This window comes from Podarcis liolepis, assembly GCF_965112155.1.
Source record: "Podarcis liolepis genome assembly, chromosome: 9".
NCBI classification, from domain to species: Eukaryota; Metazoa; Chordata; class Lepidosauria; order Squamata; family Lacertidae; genus Podarcis; species Podarcis liolepis.
Window position 1 is genome coordinate 2787838 of NC_139564.1, and position 24476 is coordinate 2812313.

Below are 24476 nucleotides of genomic sequence, written 5' to 3' on the forward strand. Positions count from 1 at the left end.
TAATAATAATAATAATAATAATAATAATAATAAATTTATTATTTATACCCCGTTTATCTGGCTGAGTTTCCCCAGCCACTCTGGGCGGCTTCCAATTGAGTGTTAAAAACAATACAGGATTAAATATTAAAAACTTCCCTAAACAGTGCTGCCTTCAGATGTCTTTTAAAGATAAGATAGCTACTTATTTCCTTTACATCTGAAGGGAGGGCATTCCACAGGGCGGGTGCCACCACCGAGAAGGCCCTCTGCCTGGTTCCTTGTAACTTGGCTTCTCGCAGGGAGGGAACTGCCAGAAGGCCCTTGGAGCTGGACCTCAGTGTCTGGGCTGAACAATGGAGGTGGAGACGCTCCTTCAGGTATACAGGACCGAGGCTGTTTAGGGGGGCAATAAGGTAGCAGGCGGGTGCGGGAGCCATAAATCAGACTTTGCAAAGGTGGTCTCCCTGGATCAAGTTTGTTGAATTAATCAAACTAAATAGCTTTATTTGGGTTTCGGATAAATTGTCGCTGTATTGAATTCTGTCGCGTTATTGTCTTCCTTAGTGGGCTGTGCAAAGGGCTCTTCTGAATAATCCTCTTTATGGGGTAGGGGGCTCAGTGGGCACTAAAAGTTTGGGACTTTGGTACAAAGGCAACTCTCAAATTGATTGCTCCACCTGCTTTTTCCGTCCGGCAAAAGTCCATCAAGGCAGCCTTGCCTCTTCCAGGCCTTTAAAATTCTGACATGCGGATTGGGGAGAAGGAAGAGAGTGGAGGGTTTTCCTGCAGTGTTCCCATCGATTAAGAAAATCCGGCAGTCATGGGGCTAGGCCTCTCCTGGAGTGACAGCTGCTTATGAACTTCTGGAGACCTTTGGCTGTCCTCTGCTGGATCTAGAAAACTGTTGGGATACTGCCAGGGAGATATAGTCCATCATGGCCCCAAGCCGGCTGCCAGACGATCCATCGATCCCTGTAGTCACGCAGCTTCTAGCGACACGAGTTTCCTGGAAATACCTTGCCACATTCCAGGGCTCGTGCACACTCTTTATCAGCAGATAATGCACACAGCAGAAGATGCACAGCAGGAGAGCATATTTACAGACTTTATTCAGCGTTGATCAGAACAAAGGAAAAACATGACCGTTCTGAGTCAGTGTCTCCGACAGACTGAGAAACGAAAGCAATCGCAAACTTAAACATCCTGTGAACAGGAAATACGCAGGCTGTGACACAAACATCCTGCTCCCTTTTAAGGTGGAACGGAAATATCCTAACTAAGGGGTTCGGTGGCCCCTTAGTCCTGTCCTGGAAAGGCAGCGGGGCATCTGCTCAGGAGAAGACCTTCTTACAGAACCATTTATAGTTGTATGTGCAGCTGACGTCATTCCATTGCGTTGTGAGGTGAACACAGTCTTCCTCATGTTGTGGTGCTCCATGCCAGTTGTCTGGCTGTCCTCGTCCCCAGAAACTGGAAAAGAAGGCGAGAGGCTGTGATTATATAGCTGGCATGCTTTAAAATATATATATATATCTTAGGGACGCGGGTGGCGCTGTGGGTTAAACCACAGAGCTTAGTGTTAGAGGACATTCGCCACAGAAACATGTGTGTATACCTTTAAGAAGTTTCTGGGGTTAATTGGCTGCAGCTGGCCGTTGCTATAAAGGAAAAAAGCTGAGTTTTGTAGCCTGCCTGCAGGAATAACACCCACCAGAGTTTGTGTTTATTGTTTAGTAATAAAGTCTTCGTTTTAGTTTGGGTTTTTACACCTATGTCTCCTGGAGTCACTCTGTCCTCTGCCACCAGCTGGAAATCCCCCTCCAACACCTAGGAGTTGCCGATCAGAAGGTCGGCGGTTCAAATCCCCGTGATGGGGTGAGCTCCCTTTGCTCGGTCCCTGCTCCTGCCAACCTAGCAGTTCGAAAGCACGTCAAAGTGCAAGTAGATAAATAGGTACCCCTCCGGCGGGAAGGTAAACGGCGTTTCCGTGCACTGCTCTGGTTCGCCTGAAGCGGCTTAGTCATGCTGGCCACATGACCCGGAAACCGTACGCCGGCTCCCTCGGCCAGTAAAGTGAGATGAGCGCCGCAACCCCAGAGTCATCCGCGACTGGACCTAACGGTCAGGGGTCCCTTTACCTTTATGCATGCAGTGCAACAGATCCCTTGTTGGCCTCCGTCTGTCTTGAGAGACAACGGAGTGCACCTCTGCGGGTGAAGTCAAACTGCTATGTTGGCAGTGCCACAGTGACCCCCCCCCCAGGATGCAAGCCTGGATGTCCTGGGCTGCCCAGACGTCAAGACCCCTATCTCAGCCCCACTGATGGGGTCCAAAGGAAAGCGGAGCAATATTTTTGGCAAATGCTTGGCTGTAGTATTTGCTGGAAGGAGGCGTGCAAGGCGCCAGCCAACTGTCTTAGGGACTCCACTCTGGAATTGTGTAGAGTTTACTCCTTGGCCTTTTCTTCTCTGGAAGATGTCCTGCAAGGCACCAGAAGTTTAGAATCAGAGTTTTCCTTCTCCTAGATGGGCTGCCTTCCCAGGTAGATGAGCCCCACCTGCCTCTCTCTCTCTCTGCAGCAGGGGGCTGGTCCACTGTCCCTCAGACCTTGTGGGGAGCCAGACTATATTTGGAAGAAAAAATATGAACGAATTCCTGTGCCCCACAAATAACCCAGAGATGCATTTTAAATAAAAGGACACATTCTACTCATGAAAAAACACGCTGATTCCTGGACCGTCCGCGGGCTGGATTTAGAAGGCGATTGGGCCGGATCTGGCCCCCGGGCCTTAGTTTGCCTATCCATGCCCTACAGCATGTGCAGATATCGCCTTTTTGACAGTTGGACCCACTATTAGTCTCGTCCACTCAATTCCCAGAGCCTGTCTTTGCAAGTCCCTAACTCACTGAGGGCTTGAGACCCCTCAGCTCCCCTCTATTTGTTTAGCCGGCCAGTCGAAGCCATTCCTGGTATATGGCCGCTGTCGCATACTAACATTCTAGGAGCCACAGGTGAGAGCTGAGTGCGACCAAAGGTGGTCAAACTATCCCAGAAGAAGGAGCATGATGTGTTCCTATTAGTCAGGGTCCCTATTACTCAAAGATCCCTATTGGTCAGGGATTATCTTTCCTGATTTTGGTTTGTTTTAGGAAATCACAGAGTGGCACTTTTCCAGGGGTCTCCTGGGACGGAGGCGAGGACTATATGAAAAAGTCTGTTTTGCAGGGGCACCTGAAGTGAAAGAATACAGAAAGCCACACACTGTGTTTTCTTCTTTTTTAAAGAGCTGATCAGACCCACCTAAGTTTTTCATTGTACTTTGTGCCGTCCACCCAGGTCCAAACGCCTTCTGTATTTCGGTCAGAGAGTCCGATCCAAAAGTGCTGATTTCTGGCTTCCCTGACAAGGTATTCCTGCAAAACAGTTTCAAACCACAGTGGTCCAGGGTTGCAGAGAGAGAGAGAGAAAGAGAAAGAAAGAGAGAGAGAGAGAGAGAGAGATATCTAGGCTCAGGGACAGGATACCATTCTCTAATAATAATAATAATAATAATAATAATAATAATAATAATAATAATAATTTATATCCTGCCCTCCCCAGCCGAAGCTGGGCTCAGGGCGTCTAACAACAATCAAAATAATCCAACGTTCTAAAGACATTTCATTATAAAATTAATTAAAATCAAATTGGTGGGAACCATTAAGCAAAATTCTGTGCAGATTGCCAGAGGAGGGGGTCAGGCTGCGCCCTGACCAAAGGCCTGGTGGAACAACTCTGTCTTGCAGGCCCTGCGGAAAGATGTCAAGTCCCGCAGGGCCCTAGTCTCTTGTGACAGAGCGTTCCACCAGATCGGGGCCACAGCCGAGAAAGCCCTGGCTCTAGTTGAGGCCAGCCTAACCTCTCTGTGGCCTGGGATCTTCAGGATGTTTTTATTTGCAGACCGTAAGGTCCTCCGTGGGACATACCAGGAGAGGCGGTCCCGTAGGTACGAGGGTCCTAGGCCGTATAGGGCTTTAAAGGTTAAAACCAGCACCTGATCCTGTACTCCACCGGGAGCCAGTGCAGCTGGTACAGTACCGGGATGAATGTGATCTCGCAGCGAAGACCCCATAAGGAGTCTCGCCGCAGCATTCTGCACCCGCTGGAGTTTCTGGGTCAGTCTCAAGGGCAGCCCCACGTAGAGCGAGTTACAATAATCCAGTCTGGAGGTGACCGTCGCGTGGATCATGGTGGCTAGGTCAGGGCGAGAGAGATAAGGAGCCAACTGCTTAGCTTGGCGGAGATGAAAAAATGCTGCCTTTGTTATAGCTGTAATCTGTGCCTCCATAGAGAGGGAGGTATCGAAGATTACACCCAGACTCTTAACGGACGATGCTGGTACTAATTGCGCCCCCGCAAGAGATGGGAGTTGCCCCCTCAATCCCATATCGTCCTGTCCCAGCCAGAGGACCTCTGTCTTCGAAGGATTTAACTTCAACCGGCTCCCATGTAACCATCCAGCCACAGCTTCCAGACATCTGGTCAGTGTGTCTGGGGCTGAGTCAGGATGGCCATCCATCAACAGATAGAGTTGGGTGTCATCGGCATACTGATGGCAACCCAGCCCAAAACTCCGGACAAGCTGGGCGAGGGGGCGCATAAAGATGTTAAAAAGCATCCTGGCTCAGCAGCAAATGGCCTTTAGATTTGCAGCTGAGCAGCTTGATCCTGTGCACATTTACTCAGAAGTAAGCCCCACCCAGTTCCCAGAGGCAGGCTGGGACTTTAGGAATCAGCGAGTTGTGCCTAACCCCTTCTGTGCAAAGGACCCTCAACTCTAGAAATGCCAACTGACCAAGGAAACAAACCCTTGTGTCTCTAGCAGCTGCTTTTCCCAGGAAGGGGGCTGGCCTGGTAATAGTGGCAGGCTAAGTTGCTGGCAAAAGTGCAGAAGCAGAGGCCAGCAAAGAAGGTGGCAGTGCAGTCTTAAGACGGCTGCTTGGGCCAGGAAAATGTTTCGGGCCAGCCCAGGTGTTGGTGTTTTTGTTAGCTGAGCAGTTAAATCCAGGTGTTTTGAAGTGTGTGTGCAGGGCTGTCTTAAGCATATGTGGCTCCGGGGTGCAGAGATCCGTTCGGCGCCTCCCCCAGGTTGCCCAGTCCCAGGTGCGCAGGAGGGTGGAGCCAGCCGGCCGCCTCAGCGTCTTGCTGGCTTGGTTGTCCCTGAACTCGCAGCGCAGAGCCTCCCGCAGCAGAAGAGCCCACTGTAGCACTCTGACCGACAGACGGGCTCTTCCCTGGACTCAACTCTCGGACCCTGGACTCAGCCTGGCGCCCAGGTGCCCCGTGTCGGCATCTCCGCTCGGCCAAGCTGATAAAGCTCATCTTCCTCCGGCCGAGTCCTTCGGAATCACCTCCGACGAATAATTAACGACCTGAGCCTTTGATGAGGCCTCAGGCACATTCCCGTTCAGCAGAGTTTCCAGCACAGGGAAGTGATTTATAGCTACATCGCTATGCTTTATTTCTTACTACACAGACAGCAAAGAAAAATACGCCCTCCCTCTATGAAAGCAGAGAGCAACTGGAACAAAGGAACAGGAAACCAGTAAACATCACATCCGCCTCCTGCCTCCGTGAGACTTCCAACAGCCTGGAAGGTCTCTGGAATGTAAACAGAGCCTTTGACTCTTAAGCAGCTGCTCAGTGGCAAACAGAAACTAACACCCCGCACCCCTAGCGCCTATGAGTAAGACGGCCCTGTGTGTGTGCTCACCATCTCTTCCTTTGACGTGATGGAGACCAGGTGTGTCCCCTGGGCTCTACAGGTGTCCTCAGCTTCCTGCCAGGGCTTTGCCTTTTGGGAAACGAAATAGACGCTGCCGTTGTAAAACTTCCAGCCTCTGGAGAGGAATGCCAGGAGTTCCCCTTTGGGAGAAAAAACGGGAGTGGGTCTCAGGAACCCTGAACTGCAGGAAAGACTGATTATTGGAGGGGTTGGATCTGAGCATCGTCTGTTTGAGGATGTAGCATGAGTGTCTCAAAAAAGGGAATGGATGTATGCTAGAGAAGGGATGGGGGCTCAAGCATGGTGTGTGCGCATAAATATTATTTACGTATTGCATTTATAGCCAACTCCCGTCCCCCATTCAGTTCAAGAAGGAGCTTGTCATGCAGAGGCGTGAAAAACCACAGCTCTTGAACATTCTTACTTGTTCATTACATGTACAAGGTGTGACCGGAAAGTTCGGTGAATGGTTACGGAAATCGGACAGTGAGAAAATATTTGAACATACATACCTTAAAGGTAAAGGGTAAAGGGACCCCTGATCATTAGGTCCAGTCGTGGTCGACTCTGGGGTTGCGGCGCTCATCTCGCTTTACTGGCCGAGGGAGCTGGCGTACAGCCTCCGGGTCATGTGGCCAGCATGACTAAGCTGCTTCTGGCGAACCAGAGCAGTGCATGGAAACGCCGTTCACCTTCCCGCCAGAGCGGTACCTATTTATCTACTTGCACTTTGATGGCTTCTAAAGTTAAGATAGCTGCTTATTTCCTTGACATCTGATGGGAGGGCGTTCCACAGGGCGGGCGCCACTACCGAGAAGGCCCTCTGTCTGGTTCCCTGTAATCTCACTTCTCACAGTGAGGGAACTGCCAGAAGACCCTCGGCGCTGGACCTCAGTGTCCGGGCAGAATGATGGGGATGGAGACGTTCCTTCAGGTATACTGAACCGAGGCCATTTAGGGCTTTAAAGGTCAGCACCAACACTTTGAATTGTGCTCGGAAATGTACTGGTTACAAGAAGGAGATTCTGACTAAACATCAGAAAGAACTTTCTGATGTTAAGAGCTGTTCAACAGAGGAACAGACTCCCTTGGGAGGTGGTTGCCCCAGGTCTGGCCAGGAGGATCGCCATAACTCAAGTTGGGGTGGGGACTTGGTTTTGCCCCTGCAACTTTAACTGGATCGTGATATGCAGAAATCAGGTGGCAAAGTCCTTTAATTGAATAAGGACCAACATTGCCACCTCCTAATATGTTTCAATTACAGGAGCAGTAGGCGTTTAAGAAGTTGGCACCGCTTATGTCCAGAACCGGAGATGGTATGGGATGCTGACTCCCCTTGAAGAAAAGAGGTCTTCGTCACTGATTTTGACCCCTACTTACTGTGACGATTCTGGATAGCGGTTTTTGACGCACTGACGTTCCCCAGTTGGGTTTGGATCTTGTAGAAAGCCTCAGAGATGTTTTGGAGCAGCTGAACACCTGGAAGGGCAGAGTTCGGTGTAGTGTCAGACCAAAGTGAGCTTTGTGAAATGGGAGACTAGGAGAAAAGTGTCAGGAGCTCGTCCTACACTCGAGTAGGACCCTGGCAGAGACACATGCCTGACTGGCATGTTCTCTCCCTCCTGGTCGATTGTTCAGGAGCTTCAAAGCTTTCTTCAGCCCGAACATCACAGCGACCGATGCGAACAGATACCAGCACACTTAGGGATCCACAGAGTTTGTGCAGCATGCGTAACAGACCTCAGCAATTCAGCATTTTGGCTAATCGACTTTATTTACATATAAACACACACGGAGCACTGCAACATGGCTCCCTCTCTCTCTAGCATCAGACAGCAAAGAGAAAGGATAGCAGTCCCAATTTAATGGAACACAAGCATCCTTTCTCCGTCGCTTCCCACTTGGTGGAGTCAAAACATACACCATCATGTAAAAGACAACAATCCCATAACTGCAATCACGGAGCAGGAATTCTAACAAAAAGTAACGTTTTCATAAACTTCTCTCTGGCTAAGAAAATCACTGAGATGCAGTGATTGGGGCAGCTGCACCTGTTGGGTTTCTGTTTAAAGGCACAGGGTACTCTAATCAGAGAAACAGGTGTTCCTTATCCCTGAAGGAGGTATTTAAAATCTGCCAGTTGCTGGAAACTACAAGAGAGGAGAGTGTTTCTCTTGTGGTCGGATCCTGCTTGCTGCTTTCCCATAGGGGCATTGGTTGGCCACTGTGAGAAGAGGATGCTGGACTAGGTGGGCCATTGGCCTGATCCTGCAAGATCCACTTCTTATGCCATAGACGCGTTGTGTGGCCTATTATCACAGCCTCAGTTTCCCAACTGTAAAACGGGCACAAGAATAACCTACCGTACTTTCCTAGCTTGGCTGTGAGGACAAACACTTTTCATTATGCAAATTAAATGGCGAAGGGCACAAATCATCTGGAGGAAAGGAAGGGAAACGATTAAAAATAGGAGCCCTTCCCATCCTCACATACTCTGAGGGTTGTCCTCATTTCTGGGTTTTGCAACTTACTCTCAGAAGCTTCCGCTGGTGAAAGAGAGATATTGCTGAGAAACAGGGAGGTTCTGATCTTCTCCATCACTCCTTCGATTTCCTGGAGTTTCTTCTCCTTCTGGGAATCTACAAACCATATGAACATCATAAGAGCATGCTGGAATGGCTGACCTGTGGGAAACCCACAACCAGGATTCGAACACAAGAGCAGCACTCCCCCTTCTTGTCATTTGTCTAATATTATTAGACAATTATTTGTCTAATAATCCTTTTTAAAACACATCCAAATAGGTGGCCATCACTCTTTCCTGTGGCAGGGAGTTCCACAGGTTATCTGTGCGCTGCATGAAGAAGGACTTTCTTTTATCTGCCCTGACATGGCAGACATGCAGGATTAACTTCCAAATAAAAGTGCCAGCGAAGGCAAGAAGTGTGAAGGGGGCGTGCAAAGTAGGAAATCCAAAAATCTGAAAATGCTGAACAGATTTCAGAGTTTGGAGTTTTGCTCAGAACTCCCTCCTACCCCTTTTCTTTTTAACAGGGTCGGAACTTTTTTTTGTTCTCCTCCCAACTGCAGCGGAGGCACAAACGGAACTGCGTCGGCCCACAATCCATTTGAGTATCCTTGCCTCTCCTACCTGCCCTGCCAAATTCTAGATTTTGTAAGCTCCATGGGGCAGGGACCTATCATTCATGTTCTCCTGCAAATTCCCATGTACTTCTAGGGCAGACATAGGCAAACTCTGGCCCTCCAGATGTTTGGGACTACAATTCCCATCATCCCTAGCTAACAGGACTGGTGATCAGGGATGATGGGAATTGTAGTCACAAACACCTGGTAGCCAGAGTTTGCCTTTGCCTGATCTAGGGAATCTTGCAGTATCTTCTGGGATGTTACAGCTCATCCTTGAGCATGCCTCTTGAATACCGATGGCACTTTGGCCCTTCCAAGATTTTGTTCTGCTGGTCTTCCTGGCAATGGGGCCGGTGGCATTTTCTGCAGGCCAGCCAATTCTTCCCTATTTAGATCAAATCCCTTCCTTCCCCACCATCGCTTTTCAAGGCTAATTTCCCTCCCACTTGGAAAAACCTCACCTTTGCTCTGGTTCTCTCATTTTTGCGGGGTATTTTCAGGGGTGGGCAGTGACCAGCATTTAGCTTTTAATTGTCGTAAACAAAATCTGCCCTTATTCCCTTATGGGGGATACAAGAGCCCTTATAGAGTCCTTTGTAGGTTCTCCATCGGTAGGAGACAATAACAGAGGCCAACCAGAGAAAGCCCTAAACGGCCTCGGTCCAGTATACCTGAAGGAGCGTCTCCACCTCCATCTTTCTGCCCGGACACTGAAGTCCAGCGCCGAGGGCCTTCTGGTGGTTTCCTCCCTGCGAGAAGTGAGGTTACAGGGAACCAGGCAGAGGGCCTTCTCGGTGGTGGCACCCGCCCTGTGGAACGCCCTCCCATCAGATGTCAAAGAGAACAACAACTACCAGACTTTTAGAAGACATCTGAAGGCAGCCCTGTTTAGGGAAGCTTCTAATGTTTGACAGACTATTGTATTTTAATATTTTGTTGGAAGCTGCCCAGAGTGGCTGGGGAAACCCAGCCAGATGGGCAGGGTATAAATAAATTATTATTATTATTATTATTATTATTATTATTATTATTATTATTTATTATTATTATTAGTACTATTAGTACTATTTTGAGAAGCAAAGCAGTTTGTAAGCCTGATCTTTATTGAACTGTTGCAACAGGGTGCTCCCCTCACATGCAAGAAAGGAGGAGGAACCCTGAACCAAGGCGTGCCTGCCTTTATATAGACATTTTAAATTGCCCGCCCTGGAGTCCAAGACCACCCCCAGAAACATCATACATACATCACAGAAGGGGTGTAGCTCAAGACCACCCTCCCGATATATCATCCATTTCAGTCCGGTTTCCGTCCTGGTTTTGGGACCGAGACGGCTCTGGTTGCCCTCACAAATGATCTCTGTAGACAACTGGATCGAGGCGGGTCAGGACTGCTGATCCTTTTAGATTTGTCAGCAGCCTTTGACATGGTCGATCATGATCTTCTGGACCACCGCGTCGCATACGTGGGGATACAGGGCATAGGCCCGTAACTGGTTGTGCTCTTTTATCTCTGGTCGGGGACAGAGGGTGGCACTAGGGAGGGAAATGTCATCGCGCCATTCCTTGGTGTGTGGAGAGCCACAGGGCGCAATTCTCTCCTCGATGCTTTTTAACATCTTTATGCGCCCCCTTGCCCAGATTATCTGGAGCTTTGGGCTGGGCTGTCACCAATATGCTGATGACACTCAGCTCTATCTGCTGATGGATGGCCACACCGACTCGGCCCCTTACACACTCACCAGATGCTTGGAAGCTGTGGCTGGATGGTTTCGTGGGAGCCGATTGAAACTAAATCCTTCGAAGACAGAGGTCCTATGGCTGGGTCGGGATGGCATGGGGATGAGGGACCAACTCCCTTCTCATGCGGGGGCCCAATTAGTGCCATTGCCTTCCGTTAAGAGTTTGGGTGTAATCCTTGACGCCTCCCTTTCCATGGAGGCGCAAGTTACAGCAACAGCCAAGGCAACATTTTTCCACCTTCGCCGCATCAAGCAGTTGGTCCCTTACCTTTCCCGCCCCGACCTGGCCACAGTGATCCATGCGACGGTCATCTCCAGGCTTGACTACTGTACTTCGCTTGACTACTGTAATGCTGCAGCGAGGCTCCTCACGGGGTCTCTGCCATGGGAGCATATTCACCCAGTGCTTTTCAAGCTGCACTGGCTCCCGGTGGAGTACAGGGTCAGATTTAAGGTGCTGCTTTTGACCTTTAAAGCCCTTCACGGCCTAGGACCCTCGTACCTACGGGACCGCCTCTCCTGGTATGCCCCACGGAGAGCCTCAAGGTCCATAAATAGCAACACCCTAGTGTTCCCGGGCCCTAAGGAAGTTAATTAGCCTCAACCAGAGCCAGGGCCTTTTCAACACTGGCCCCGGCCTGGTGGAACACTCTGCCTCATGAGACCAGGGCCCTGCGGGATCTGATTTCTTTCCGCAGGGCCTGGAAGACAGAGTTGTTCCGCCTGGCCTTTGGCTTGGAGCCAATTTGATTCCCTCCCTCCCTCCCTCCCTCCCTCTCTTTCTTTCTTTTTTCCTTTCCTTCTCCTCCTGCGATGAGGCTACATTTTAATATTTTAATGTTTCCATATTTTAATGTTGTATTATAATTTTGTTTTTAAGTTGTAATCATTCAATTTGTTTTTATTATTGCTTGTAAGCCGCTCTGAGCCCGGCCTTGGCTGGGGAGGGCAGGGTATAAATTATTATTATTATTATTATTATTATTATTATTATTATTATTATTATTATATCATACCTACATCACAGAAAGGACGGTCTACAACAGAAATCTGAGTGCGTTGTTTATCTCCTGTCTGGCAGGTTATCTGATAATGCCTTATCAGATGGTAGTCTGGCCATTCCTTTGAGATGGTGATTACCCAATCCCTGAGACAATGGGAAGGTTCCCTCATCCCCTCCCTCCTTGCAGAGAAAACATTTGGTCAATTTGGGAGTCAAAATAGTTTTAGGGCGGTCTTCCTGTGCTGCTCCAGACATGTGGTCCACACATCTATGTACGTGCTTGGTTGGTACATTTATGAACATTTAAAAGACCTTAAATTTTTTATTACATAATGGAAGCCTGTGTGTGATCGCCCAAAGCAGCAAAATGGTTGCGTCGTTCTGCACGTCCTCAGAGGCACTCTCACCACCCATTGGGGCCTGGACAGATGTAATTGAGATCAAAGTAGGAAATGTGTAGTTGTACTTACAGAGAAGGGCCATTGCAATGAGGGAGGTGGCCAGCAGTAGCAGCAGCAGAGTCAGTAGCGTCACGATGATGGTGGTGGAGATGTCCCTCTTGCGAGGTGGAGAAGAAGCTGAAGGAGGCAGAGGATGGTGGGAAAGATTAAAATTTCATCCCCCCACCCTGCTTTCTCTTAAACGTGAGGCTCCAGGGGACTACGACCCCCTCAGGCAGGTAAGGTTTGACAATCGTATGTCAGGAGTGCTCTGATGGTGTTTCCTGCTTGGCAGGGGGTTGGACTCGATGGCCCTTGTGATCTCTTCCAACTCTATGATTCTATGATTCTAGGTAAGGTTTCTTACCTGCCCTCCATCAGCAGGTCTCAGGCAGGGCAGGTTAGAACCATACCATTAAAAACAAGCAAAGCAGTTTACATAAAACTTGATGGAAAGAAACCTGAGGGGCTGAGTAGGACTGAGTGGTGCCCCAGTGAAGAAAAGGGACTGGGGCCGGGAGAGAAATCCATGTATGGTCTTGCTGAGATCCCTCCATTGCAGGAGGCTGGACTAGACGACTCTCAGGGTCCAACTCTACAATAATAATAATATAATAATAATTTATCATTTATACTCCGCCCATCTGGCTGGGTTTCCCCAGCCACTCTGGGCGGCTTCCAACAAAATATTAAAATACCGTAATGCATCAAACATTAAAAGCTTCCCTGAACAGGGCTGCCTTCAGATGTCTTCTAAAACTCTGGTAGTTGTTGTTCTCTTTGACATGTGGTGGGAGGGTGTTCCACAAGGCAGGTGCCACCACCAAGAAGGCCCTCTGCCTGGTTCCCTGTAACTTGGCTTCTCGCAATGAGGGAACCACCAGAAGGTCCTCGGCGCTGGACCTCAGTGTCCGGGTAGAACGATGGGGGTGGAGACGCTCCTTCAGGTATACTGGACTGAGGCTGTTTCGGGCTTTAAAGGTCAGCACCAACACTTTGAATTCAGCCCGGAAACGTACTGGGAGCCAATGTAGGTCTTTCAAGACCGGTCTCGGCAGCCGCTCCCCATCATCAGTCTAGCTGCCGCATTCTGGATTAATTGCTGTTTCCAGGTCACCTTCAAAGGTAGCCCCACGTAGAGCACATTGCAGTAGTCCAAGCGGGAGATAACCAGAGCATGCACCACTCTGGTGAGACAGTCCGTGGCCAGGGAGGGTCTCATCCTGCATACCAGATGGAGCTGGGAGACAGCTGCCCTGGATACAGAATGGATCTGCACCTCCATGGACAGCTGTGAGTCCAGAATGACTCCCAGGCTGTGCACCTGGTCCTTCAGGGGCACAGTTACCCCATTCAGGACCAGAGAGTCCTCCATACCTTCCCACCCCCTGTCCCCCAGAAACAGTACTTCTGTCTTGTCAGGATTCAACCTCAATCTGTTAGCCGCCATCCATCCTCCAACTGCCTCCAGGCACTCATAATTCTATGATACTATGATTCTAGTTCACATTTAAAGTCAATTTAACCCCCCCCATCTAATTCACACTTCCCAAAACAATATGAGAAGTGAAAGGAGGGAAGAGTGTTCTTGGGATCAGATCCTGCTTGCATGTTTCCCATGGGCAGCTGCTTGACTGCTGTGAGGACAGCATGCTAGGCTGAGGGGGGGGGTGGACCCCCCTTGGGCCTGATCCTGCAGGGCTCTCCTTATGTGCTCTTATGAGATGCGTTTGAGATGGAGTTGCTCTGGTCCATTGTGGGATTGCACTTCATTCTGCTTTTAGGTTCATACACTATGCAAATCGGCAGTCTATAAGTATATATTTTTGAATAGAAACAAATAATAAATTCCCCACTAAAAAAGAAAGGAAAAAAAAAACCGCTCTGGTGCCTTTGCAAAACACAATGCAAAGGAATACAGAGAGATAAAGAAACATAGCTCACACAGCTATGCAGTCAATTACATAGAACTTCCCAAAGACAAAAAATGTCAAAAATATACGTGGAAGACTGGCAGATGCAACTAATTGACTACATGGAGATGGCGGAGATGACTGGCAGAATTCGAGAGCAGGGAGAAGAGCAAGTGGAAGAAGATTGGGGGAAATTTTAAATCTATTTGCAGAAACATTGTAAAATTTTTGAATGTTGATGACATTGAAATGAACTGTGGGGGTTCTAGCAACAAGATAAAATTTAAGATTAAACCAACAATAGATAAACTAAGGGCTATGAATTTGCTGAACCAACTTTTAAAAGGGATACAAGAACGGGGGATGTGAGGAAGTCAGGAAAATATGTGAATTTAAGATATAAAATTAAGAAAGAGGGAATTTTTGTGTTTTTTCTATATGTGCTTTTTCTTTTTTACTATTAGTCTTTTAATGTATGCATTTTTGTATTTTTGTGTTTAATGTTTGTATTGTTGTATTTTGTAGTATGTATTTTGTGTTTTTATATTTCTCTTGTTCTTGTCTTTGTATTTTTTCTTTTATATTGTGGATTGTTAAAACTTAATAATTTTTTTTTACAAAAAAAGTCAAAAATATAACATAATATAAATGTCTTATTTTTTACATTTTGTCTCTAGTCCACTTGCAGGTGTGTTCCGCAGTGTGTCTCGCTTGATGCCTGGCTTGGGTGGGGTACACGAGCTGGTGTGGGAATCAGGCGGGAGGGATGTTTCTTAAGAGCTTATCTATTTTCATCTGTGAAACTCTGCAAGCTCTGCAGTTTCACAAGAGCTTTATTGCAGATGTTGAGTTCCACCCCATCGTTTCCGGCCATCTTTTCAGAGGAGGATGAGAGTCCAGCAACTGCATCCCGCAGGAGGACCGTAGGTGTGTGTTTGGTCCCCCACCTCACCCCCAGCCCCATATTATGGATTAAATTCAACCTTCACACAACAGGAAGCCACTGTGGACTCTGGGGCACTGATAAGCAGAGAGGAAGCAGGATGTTGACAAGCCCATTCTTGCAAAAGATGCCTTGCACCAGACTTCGCATCGGGCACCGGCAATTGACCTTACGACTCCTTACGTTCCTATCACCGGACCCAGGACTGGCTCTCAGGAATGCGTTGCCACAGGTAAGAGCAATTGCTCAGGTAAGGCAATTGTCCTCCACAAGGAAAGCCACTCCCCTCAAATTTACTAGATGGATGGCCGGATCCAGCAGGGTCTTCTGATATTCTGGTGCCTGGGGAATTTCAAACACTGCAAGGGGCAAAGAGGAGCAGGCAGACCTCCTCCCCAATATCCCCCACTTTGATATTCACTTTGGACAAAGGTGCATTACAATTCCTGCTGGATCAGGCCAGAGGGCTCCCATTCATCCTGGTCTCACGATGCCCCAAAGGGACCTGGGTGCAACAGCAACACTCCCCAGAAACTGGTGCTATTCAGAAGCACTACTGCACCCCAGAGCGCAGTGATAACATAGCCATTGCAGACCCTCCAAGTGTCCCTATTTTCCAGGGACCATGTCAGAAGCCTTCCACATTTCTGATTTGATCCCAGAATGCCCTGCTTTTCCCTAAAAAAAGGTAAAGGGACCCCTGAGCATAAGGTCCAGTTGTGTCCAACTCTGGGGTTGCAGCGCTCATCTCGCTTTATTGGCCGAGGGAGCTGGCGTACAGCTTCTGGGTCATGTGGCCAGCAAACCAGAGCAGCGCACGGAAACACCGTTTACCTTCCCGCTGGAGCGGTACCTATTTATCTACTTGCACTTGACATGCTTTCGAACTGCTAGGTTGGCAGGAGCAGGGATTGAGCAACGGGAGCTCACCCCGTCGCGGGGATTCGAACCGCCGACCTTCTGACCGGCAAGTCCTAGGCTCTGTGGTTTAACCCACAGCACCACCTGCATCCCCTAGGACGTCCCTATTTTCGTCGGAGAAATGTTGGAGGGCATGGAATAGGATGTCCCCAAGGATTCTCCCCCAGCTGGAACTCGCTGGAACTGAGTTCCGGCACCTCTCAGATGGGCACCATTGCCATTCAAAGAGAATGACAGAGGTGTCCATGAGTTCCAGCCCCGTTTCCCTCAGAAAAATAGCAATGAATGTCCTTATTTTCACTGAAGAAACGCTGGAGGGCATGCAGTTCTGGTTAGAAGCCATTGATAGCCTTCTTCTCCATGAAACTATCTAATCCGCTGCTGTAATGCCTTTGCTCCCCCAGACCAAGCCCCGATTCAAAATGTGAGACATTTCTTAAAAGGGAAGGGAGCCTGTCATTAAAGTGTGCCCTTACCACCGACTTCAAACTTCGTTGTATTCGCATAGATGATCTCTTGCGCCATCCTTCTCTCGATGCCACCAGCCTTGCCTGTTCTTCTCTAGCTGTTCCCTCTAAGACAAACGCCTTTCTATTAAGCCTTTCGTTCTGGCCTCCTGCTCAGCTGTCCCAGCTGCCACGCCCCCTGGCAGCCAACCAATTGGGCAGAGGCTTGGGGGCGGGGTTTAGCTGCTCAAATGCGGCCACAGCAGCACTGCCCTCTCATTTGCTGCTGGTTTTCGTTGGATCACGCACGCACCCTCCCTTTAGTTCATTGCTATGTTTTTGACCTTGCCATGGACCTGTGGTTGGCCGCCTTGGTTGTCCAAGGGGCCTGGTAGGAACTGGCAAATTGGCACTGGCCACTTGGTTTTTCGCCTAAAAGGTAAAGGGACCCCTGACCATTAGGTCCAGTCATGGCCGACTCTGGGGTTGCAGCGCTCATCTTTCTTTACTGGCCGAGGGAGCCGACGTACAGCTTCCGGGTCATGTGGCCAGCATGACTAAGCCGCTTCTGGCGAACCAGAGCAGCGCACGGAAATGCCGTTTACCTTCCCGCCAGAGCGGTACCTATTTATCTACTTGCACTTTGACGTGCTTTCGAACTGCTAGGTTGGCAGGAGCAGGGACCGAGCAACAGGAGCTCACCCCGTCGTGGGGATTCGGACTGCCGACCTTCTGATCGGCAAGACCTAGGCTCTGTGGTTTAACCCACAGCGCCACCCGCGTTCTGGTTTTTCACCTACCTTGTAGCAAATCGTCACAACTTTTTGAGTATTGGCGGTTAGGCATTGGAATATGTTTGCGTATTGGAGGGCAGGATGTGGCCATCCCCTACCCCCCCCCCCACTTTTTGGGTATTCCGTTAAAGGAATCCGGTGGTTTGTGGATCCTGTTCAACGCCCTTGTTGTATTTGCATCAACAGGCTCCTTCTACTGGTGGTTAACCCTTGATAGACTCACCCCTTCCTGAGGGTATGGAGTCAAGCTCTGTTGTTTTATCCAATGTCTAAGCCAATATCACTCACATGCTGTAATCAATAAAGTTGTGGCCTTTTTTTAGCCTAATAACCTAATATACTGCGTCCTTGTGTCTTTCTTATCCTCAAGTGGGTGCCGGGTCCTTGACTCACAACTGTCATGCTGCCAGAGAGAGGCTTGTGGGCTTTGTGGTTAAAAACACAGTGACTTTGCAACTTTGCCGTATTGTTTTTAATATTCGGTTGGAAGCCGCCCAGAGTGGCTGTGGAAACCCAGCCAGATGGGCAGGGTATAAATTACTACTACTACTACTATTATTATTATTATTATTATTATTATTATTATTATTATTATTATCATCATCATCATTCTGGGATTTCCCTTGCCAGCTCTGCTCACTTGGCACAAGGCTGGAAGCAGCATTCAGGGACACCTGGCTTACTAGCAGTGTGTGTGAAAAGGATCTAGGGGTCTTGGTGGACCCCAAGCTGAACACAAGTCGGAGGGTCACAGCTGGGGTCAGAAAGTTGATGAGGAGTTTCCTGGTACCTTCACCTACTTAGATGCCAAAGACTGCTGCCTCACAGGCCCAGCGCCATCACAATCTGCCTTACCTTTCAGCCACAGGTGTGCTTGTGATGGTGAATGGTGGCAGGGCAGGGCAGGCAGCCAATCAGCAAGCGGCTTGTGTCACAGGGCTGCTGCTTGCACCATCCTGGGAGGACAAAGGAAGCGAGTATAAGGCCGTGGGAGGGAGGCATAAGAATCCATGGGAAATATAGAGCAGAAATAGCGTAGGGTTCAAGAGAATCAGACTCGGAAGAAGAGCAAGGGAAATCCTGGACAGATAATCTGGAAGGGAATCCTAAAGTGAACCAGAATCAGGAGGTACAGTAGTTGCCTCGACACTACAGCAGATTATCCAATGTTGGGAAGATTTTCTTATGCCAGGGTTGCCATCCGCCCAGAATTTTCCGGACATAGCCGGAATACCGCAGTCGGAAGCAATGTCCAGGCAAAGAATCGCAAAAAAATGTCCGGGAAAATCTGATCATATGGCAACCTATGTCGCTAGTGTGGTTTTCGGCTATTTTCCTTTAAAAATAGCTCAGAAACCTCTCTCTTTTTTGGGATGGGAGTGTCAATTTTGCCCAAAAAGCTCAACAACCTTTGTGTACGGATGTTCACTTTTTGAAATATGGCAACCCTAATTTAGTCAATCCCTGATTTTTTTTAACCTCAGCTCTCCATTACTGGAGGGACGCAGGTGGTGCTGTGGTGTAAACCACTGAGCCTAGGGCTTGCCGATTGGAAGGTTGGCAGTTCAAATCCCCGCGACAGGGTGAGCTCCCGTTGCTTGGTCCCTGCTCCTGCCAACCTAGCAGTTCGAAAGCACGTCAAAGTGCAAGTGGATAAATAGGTACCGCTCCGGCGGGAAGGTAAACGGCGTTTCCGTGCGCTGCTCTGGTTGGCCAGAAGCGGCTTAGTCAGGCTGGCCACATGACCCAGAAGCTGTCTGCAGACAAACGCCGGCTCCCTTGGCCTATAGAAAGAGATGAGCATGCAACCCCAGAGTCGTCCACGACTGGACCTGACGGTCAGGGGCACCTTTACCTTTACCCCATTACTGGAGCTTAAACTGTTCCCTTTCTGCAGTGAATGTCATTATTTGAGAACTTAAAAGAACAGTTAAAATCTGTTAGGCAACTGCCCCTCCTTTCCCACCTTCTCCAGATGATTCTGAGCCCCCCACCCTAAGATTTGCCTCCTTTGAGACCCCCGTGGTCTCCATTGCATCACGACAGATTTGCCTGAATTTGAAATGCAGTATCATCCATGAATCGCAGGTGTGACTGCCTGTCGCTCAGCTACCACCAAAGGCTAGGGGGTCCCTCTGCCTATTGGGTCCTGAGTGCAGCACCCAAATCCCTGAATAGGCAAAAGGCAGGGGGCCTGATGATGAACTTGCCCCTCAATTTGTTGTCTTCATGGGTCTTTCTTCCTTCTTGTCATTGCAGCCATGGCCCCCAAGAAACCACCAGCACCAGCAAAGCCGGCGGCGGCGGCACCACCAGCAGCACCAGAACATGCTGGCATGACACCGCAACGTTTAAAGATGATATGGATGTGCATTGGTGGGACGGTATTGGTCTTTGGTACCATAGCTGCAGTGATGGGCTATCTCTGTAAGTTCAACTCTGTCTGCTGACACACACCTTCCCCAAGCTGCTCCGGAACAAACTGTGCCGCTTGGTTTCTCCTGCTGGAGGACAGAGGGTGGAACAAGGTGCCCTTGCGCAGTGAACAGGGGAGGAGGGCTGGGCACAGCTAAGATGCATCTGTTGGCACCCGGCACCCGGTGGCAGGCTTGTTGAAGGGGCCCTTAGCATGTACACTCCAAGCACCCTTGTTTTCCAGGGCTGGATCTACGCTGAACTTTTAAACGTTATTAGAACGATATTAGATACTTTTTTTTTAAAAAAAGATATTTATTAAGAATTTTAAACATTAAGTTCACCAAACACATATAAAACCATCACCAGGATACAACAAACAAAAATAAACAGAAAAAAGCAAAAAGATTAACATACAATAAAGAAGATACAACAAAATCAGATATCCAACATCCATCTTTTCTTAAGCTTTTGGACTTCCTCACATCTCCCAATTCTGCGTTCCCAGTTATAGAATTATAAACAGCAATTTATCGCCTTATTTCAACTCTTATTATGTAGTGTTCAAATATTATGTCCCCGACTTTAAACATTTTTATCAAATACTCAAATACTTAATTTAGACATAATGTTATTCCAAAATTTATCTTATTTCTCAAATCTCATTTATTCTCATTTTTCTTTCAACTAAATTGCTGGTGCCATGTTGTTTTCAGTCCTGCACCCTTCTTAGCACTCATACAGTTTACAATGTTTTTGTAAATAGTCCTTAAACTTTTTCCAGTCCTCTTCCACTGCCTCTTCTCCCAGGTGATATTAGATACTTTGTTCTAAAACGTCACAGGACACACTGGTACAGTCATACCTCGGGTTGAAGTAGCTCCGCGGTGACCCGGAAGTAATGGAGCACGTTACTTCCGGGTTTCGCCGCTTGAGCATGCGCAGACTCTCAAAATGACGTCATGCGCATGTGCAGAAGTGGTGAAACGCGACCCGCGCATGCGCAGATGCGCAGTCGCGCCTTACGTTTACTTCAGGATGTGAACAGGGCTCTGGAATGAATCCCGTTCTTATCCGGAGGCACCACTGTACATTAAATAACATCCCTTACCTGTTTTTTGTTGGTAACAATGCAGTTTGCCTATTGCCTGGTTCCTGGTTGCTCTGCAGAAACCTCTGGCACCAAATTTTAATAACACATTGTTAACATTACAAGCAACACGTAATGTGTCCATCTATGCTATGAAAAGCATTCCTTAATTCATCCTATTTTTATAAACCATGAGTGTATATCAATCACGGGGACAATCACAGATTTACAGAAGCCGTCCCAATTTCTGATTTGATCCTGGAATGTCCCATTTTCCCTTAGGACGTCTTTATTTTCATCGGAGAAATGTTGGAGGGTGGCCCGTTTTGTGACCCCCCCAAGCCAAGGGGATAAGTAACTATACAGCCTTCCATCAGCTTTGGCTAGTGGCCCAGCTACGTCCCTATCAGGACAGGGATAGCCTAACTACTGTTGTCTAAGCTCTGGTAACCTCAAGGTTAGATTACAGTGGTACCTCGGGTTAAGAACTTAATTTGTTCCGGAGGTCCGTTCTTAACCTGAACTGTTCTTAACCTGAGGTACCACTTTAGCTAATGGGGCCTCCCGCTGCTGCCACGCCACCACCACACGATTTCTGTTCTCATCCTGAAGCAAAGTTCTTAACTTGAAATACTGTGGCTGGGTTAGCGGAGTCTGTAACCTGAAGCGTCTGTAACCTGAGGTACCACTGTACTGCAATGTGTTATATGTCAGGCTGCCTCTGAAGACGGTTCGGAAACTTCAGCTGGTGCAGAATTCAGCGGCCAGGTTGCTCACCGGAGCAAGATGGTTTGAACATATTACACCGATCCTGGTCCGACTGCACTGACTACCGATTAGTTTCTGAGCCCAATTCAAAGTGCTGGTTTTGACCTATAAAGCCTTAAATGGCTCAGGACCACAATACCTCAAGGACCGTCTCTTTCCATATGAACCTACCTGGACCCTGAGATCACCTTCTGAGGCCCTCCTTTGTGTGCCTCCTCCTTGAGAGATGCAGAGGGTGGCAACATGAAAACGGGGCCTTCTCTGCAGTGGCTCCCCGTCTATGGAATGCTCTCCCCAGGGAAGTTCGCCTGGACTCTCCTTCCTTGGAGGTTTTAAAGCAGAGGTTGGATAGCCATCTGTCATGGATGCTTTAGCTGAGATTCCTGCAATGCAGGGGGTTGGACACTAGATGGCCATTGGGGTCCATTCCAACTCTATGATTCTGTGATCTCAGGCTGGGTAGCTGGTAGAGAGCTTTGCAGGCGTCTCTGAAGAGCTACTACCTGTTGAGAAGACAGTCCAAGGCTTGGTGGAACACAGCTCAACATCTGAATATGGCAGTTTCATGTGCTTATTATGGGGTTATTGGGGGGGCAGTTGTTTGGCAGCTGGAAATCTGAGTTCCCGTCCTTGTCTTAATACCTTTAGATAGCAATATGCTAGCGGAACCACCCCATCACCTTGAACCGTCGTTGAACAGACTCAGAAGCTCAATGGCTGCTTCGTACAGACGCCCTAAGCTCAATTACGGAAATGGTAAGTGGGATAGGAATAACTGTTTATTTCCAATTCCGGTTTCGAAATGTGGGGTGCGGCACAGTTTCCATAGCTCTGAGGACTGAAAAGAAAAGGCGGAAATCTCCTGAAGATTGTTGTTTGTTGTTTAGTCGTTTAGTCGTGTTCGACTCTTCGTGACCCCCTGGACCAGAGCACGCCAGGCACTCCTGTCTTCCACTGCCTCCCGCAGTTTGGTCAAACTCATGCTGGTAGCTTCGAGAACACTGTCCCACCATCTCGTCCTCTGTCGTCCCCTTCTCCTTGTGCCCTCTATCTTTCCCAACATCAGGGTCTTTTCCAGGGAGTCTTCTCTTCTCATGAGGTGGCCAAAGTCTTGGAGCCTCAGCTTCAGGATCTGTCCATGGGACTCTCAAGAGTCTCCTCCAGCACCATAATTGAAAAGCATCAATTCTTCGGCGATCAGCCTTCTTTATGGTCCAGCTCTCACTTCCATACATCACTACTGGGAAAACCATAGCTTTAACTATACAGGCCTTTGTTGGCAACTCCTGAAGATACAGATGTGGAATTTTGGCTAGCCTTTATAGGAAGTTTGTGGGTTCTGTGTATATAGCAATACCCACCATAATATCAAATCATGATAGGATGTTGCCAGGGCTTCCCCCACAGCTGGAACTCACTAGAACTGAGTTCCGGCACCTCTCAGGTGGGCACCATTGCCATTCTAAGAGAACGAGGGGAAAGTTGATGGTGAGTTCCAGTAACCCTTTCCCTAGAAAAATAGCACTTATTTTTATTATTTAGATACAGACCCCCCCCCAACTTCCTCCAAAGGAGGTCAGAGCAGCAAACATGCCAGCACTAATATTTATTGACAATGCTAGCACAACTGAAACTTCTTAATCACAGTTTAAAACAACCTTCTAAGGAAGGAATGTTGCATTTAATTACATCCCACAATTCTAACATAGTTATCCTGGAAAAGGTTTAAGTTCTTTGCTGATATCCATTTTCCCAAATGTTTAACCCCCTTGTTTTAATTCTCGTAATATTCTTGAGTCTTTCTTTTGCCTGTGAGTCTAGATTTTTAACTATCATTCCCCCCTTCCCCTTATTTATATATATTGAATCCTGCTAAGTTGCCAAATTTTGTTGTTGTTTCTATTGTCCTTGGGACACTTTCTATCAGATTTTCCAACGTCAACGCAATGTTGTCCGCAAGGCTTTGACTTCGGACTCTCTCAGCCCAACCTTAATTCCTGTTATTTCATCATTTCCCCGTATTTCTCTAGTTAACACTTCCAATGTTGGGATTAACAACAGTGGAGACAGGGGGCTTCTCTGCCTTGTCCTCATTACTGGGATTTCAGTCCGGGGAGAGGGGAATTTCTGAAAGGCAGCACTGCAAATCAATTTTAGGGTGTCCTCCTTTTTATAACATGGCAACCCTATAACATGTTCAAATGTGTCTGGGTCGGGCTGGTGCTGAAGAAACTCTCATTCTAATTTTGGGAATACTTTCAGCCGTAAAGGTATCAGATTTTGCTTTGACGTTGATGGACACATTGAAAAGCAACCAGCATGAATATGCAGAGCAGAAGAAAATCTACCGTAAGTACCTGCATGTCTAAATACGGGGCACACTTTGAGAACGCAAGGGAGCAAATGGATATGACGGTGAGCCAGAAACTGAAAGGGTGGTGAAATATTCTTGGAGTCGAGAGTGGATTTCATGCTCTTGATTCAGCTCATAGTGGTGAGGAGGAATGGAAGTTCCCCCAGAATGTCTGCTTTATATACATTATTTACACAATGGGCCCCACGTGATTGGCTAATTCCGGGATTCACCTGTAGGCCAAGCAGGTTGCAGATTCACTTCCACCTGGAGCTGGATTGGGTGGCTCCTGTGGACCAATCAGACTGCTGCATTCTGGACCCTATTGTTCTAGGACCAATCAGACTGCTGCATTCTGAATCCTATTGTTCTAGGACCAATCAGACTGCTGCCTTTTGGATCCTATTCAACTCAGTACATAACAGCTGGAATGCTAGAATTGCAAAAGGGGGGTGGGCACACCCTTAGCTTCCACAAAAATTAAAGGCCACCCTGAATGAACATTAAATGCTGGCACAGAGCACCGGCTAAGGGAAGGAATTGGGACATATCAGTGTTCAATCTCAGCCATTCGGCAGCTTTCTCTTGTGTTTTACTCAGGCTGTGCTCTGTCAATTTTGGCTTCTCAGTTTCCCAGATTTCCACAGCAGTTCGCATTTATTTAAAACAGGTTGTTATGAAAATGCACGAGCATTTCAACGCACGTTTCTCCTCAATACGCCCAATTTTGCTTGCAGTTTTGATTCAGATGCAATTT

At 48.1% G+C, this 24476-nt stretch overlaps 2 protein-coding genes and 1 long non-coding RNA gene across 4 annotated transcripts in view; 2 read left to right on the top strand and 1 right to left on the bottom strand.

The window, feature by feature from the left end:
• On the top strand, positions 1 to 1750 carry LOC310686011. Its single transcript, XR_014515636.1, has 2 exons — positions 1 to 885; positions 1264 to 1750. It is a non-coding gene; the product is annotated as an uncharacterized lncRNA (long non-coding RNA).
• Positions 1314 to 16558, bottom strand: LOC310685945 (C-type lectin domain family 4 member F-like; the record flags this gene model as incomplete). The annotated part of the gene is made up of 7 exons (XM_083459095.1): positions 16330 to 16558; positions 12107 to 12214; positions 8279 to 8386; positions 7128 to 7226; positions 5736 to 5887; positions 3284 to 3396; positions 1314 to 1452 (listed from the first exon to the last, which is right to left on the bottom strand). Exons 1-7 carry the CDS (start codon positions 16376 to 16378, stop codon positions 1314 to 1316), a joined length of 768 nt encoding a protein of 255 aa, XP_083315221.1. The 5' UTR covers positions 16379 to 16558.
• Positions 14789 to 24476, top strand: part of LOC310685942 (CD209 antigen-like protein D) — a 13764-nt gene continuing 4076 nt past the window's right edge. Inside the window, exons 1-4 of one of the 2 annotated variants that reach the window (XM_083459092.1) lie at positions 14789 to 15164; positions 19353 to 19520; positions 22015 to 22122; positions 23629 to 23715. In XM_083459092.1, coding sequence (XP_083315218.1) covers positions 19355 to 19520; positions 22015 to 22122; positions 23629 to 23715 — 361 coding nt within the window. In that variant the 5' untranslated portion in view covers positions 14789 to 15164; positions 19353 to 19354. Of the gene's footprint in view, positions 15165 to 18012; positions 18223 to 19352; positions 19521 to 22014; positions 22123 to 23628; positions 23716 to 24476 lie in introns of those variants that run through there. The other variant, XM_083459091.1, reaches the window with a different exon arrangement.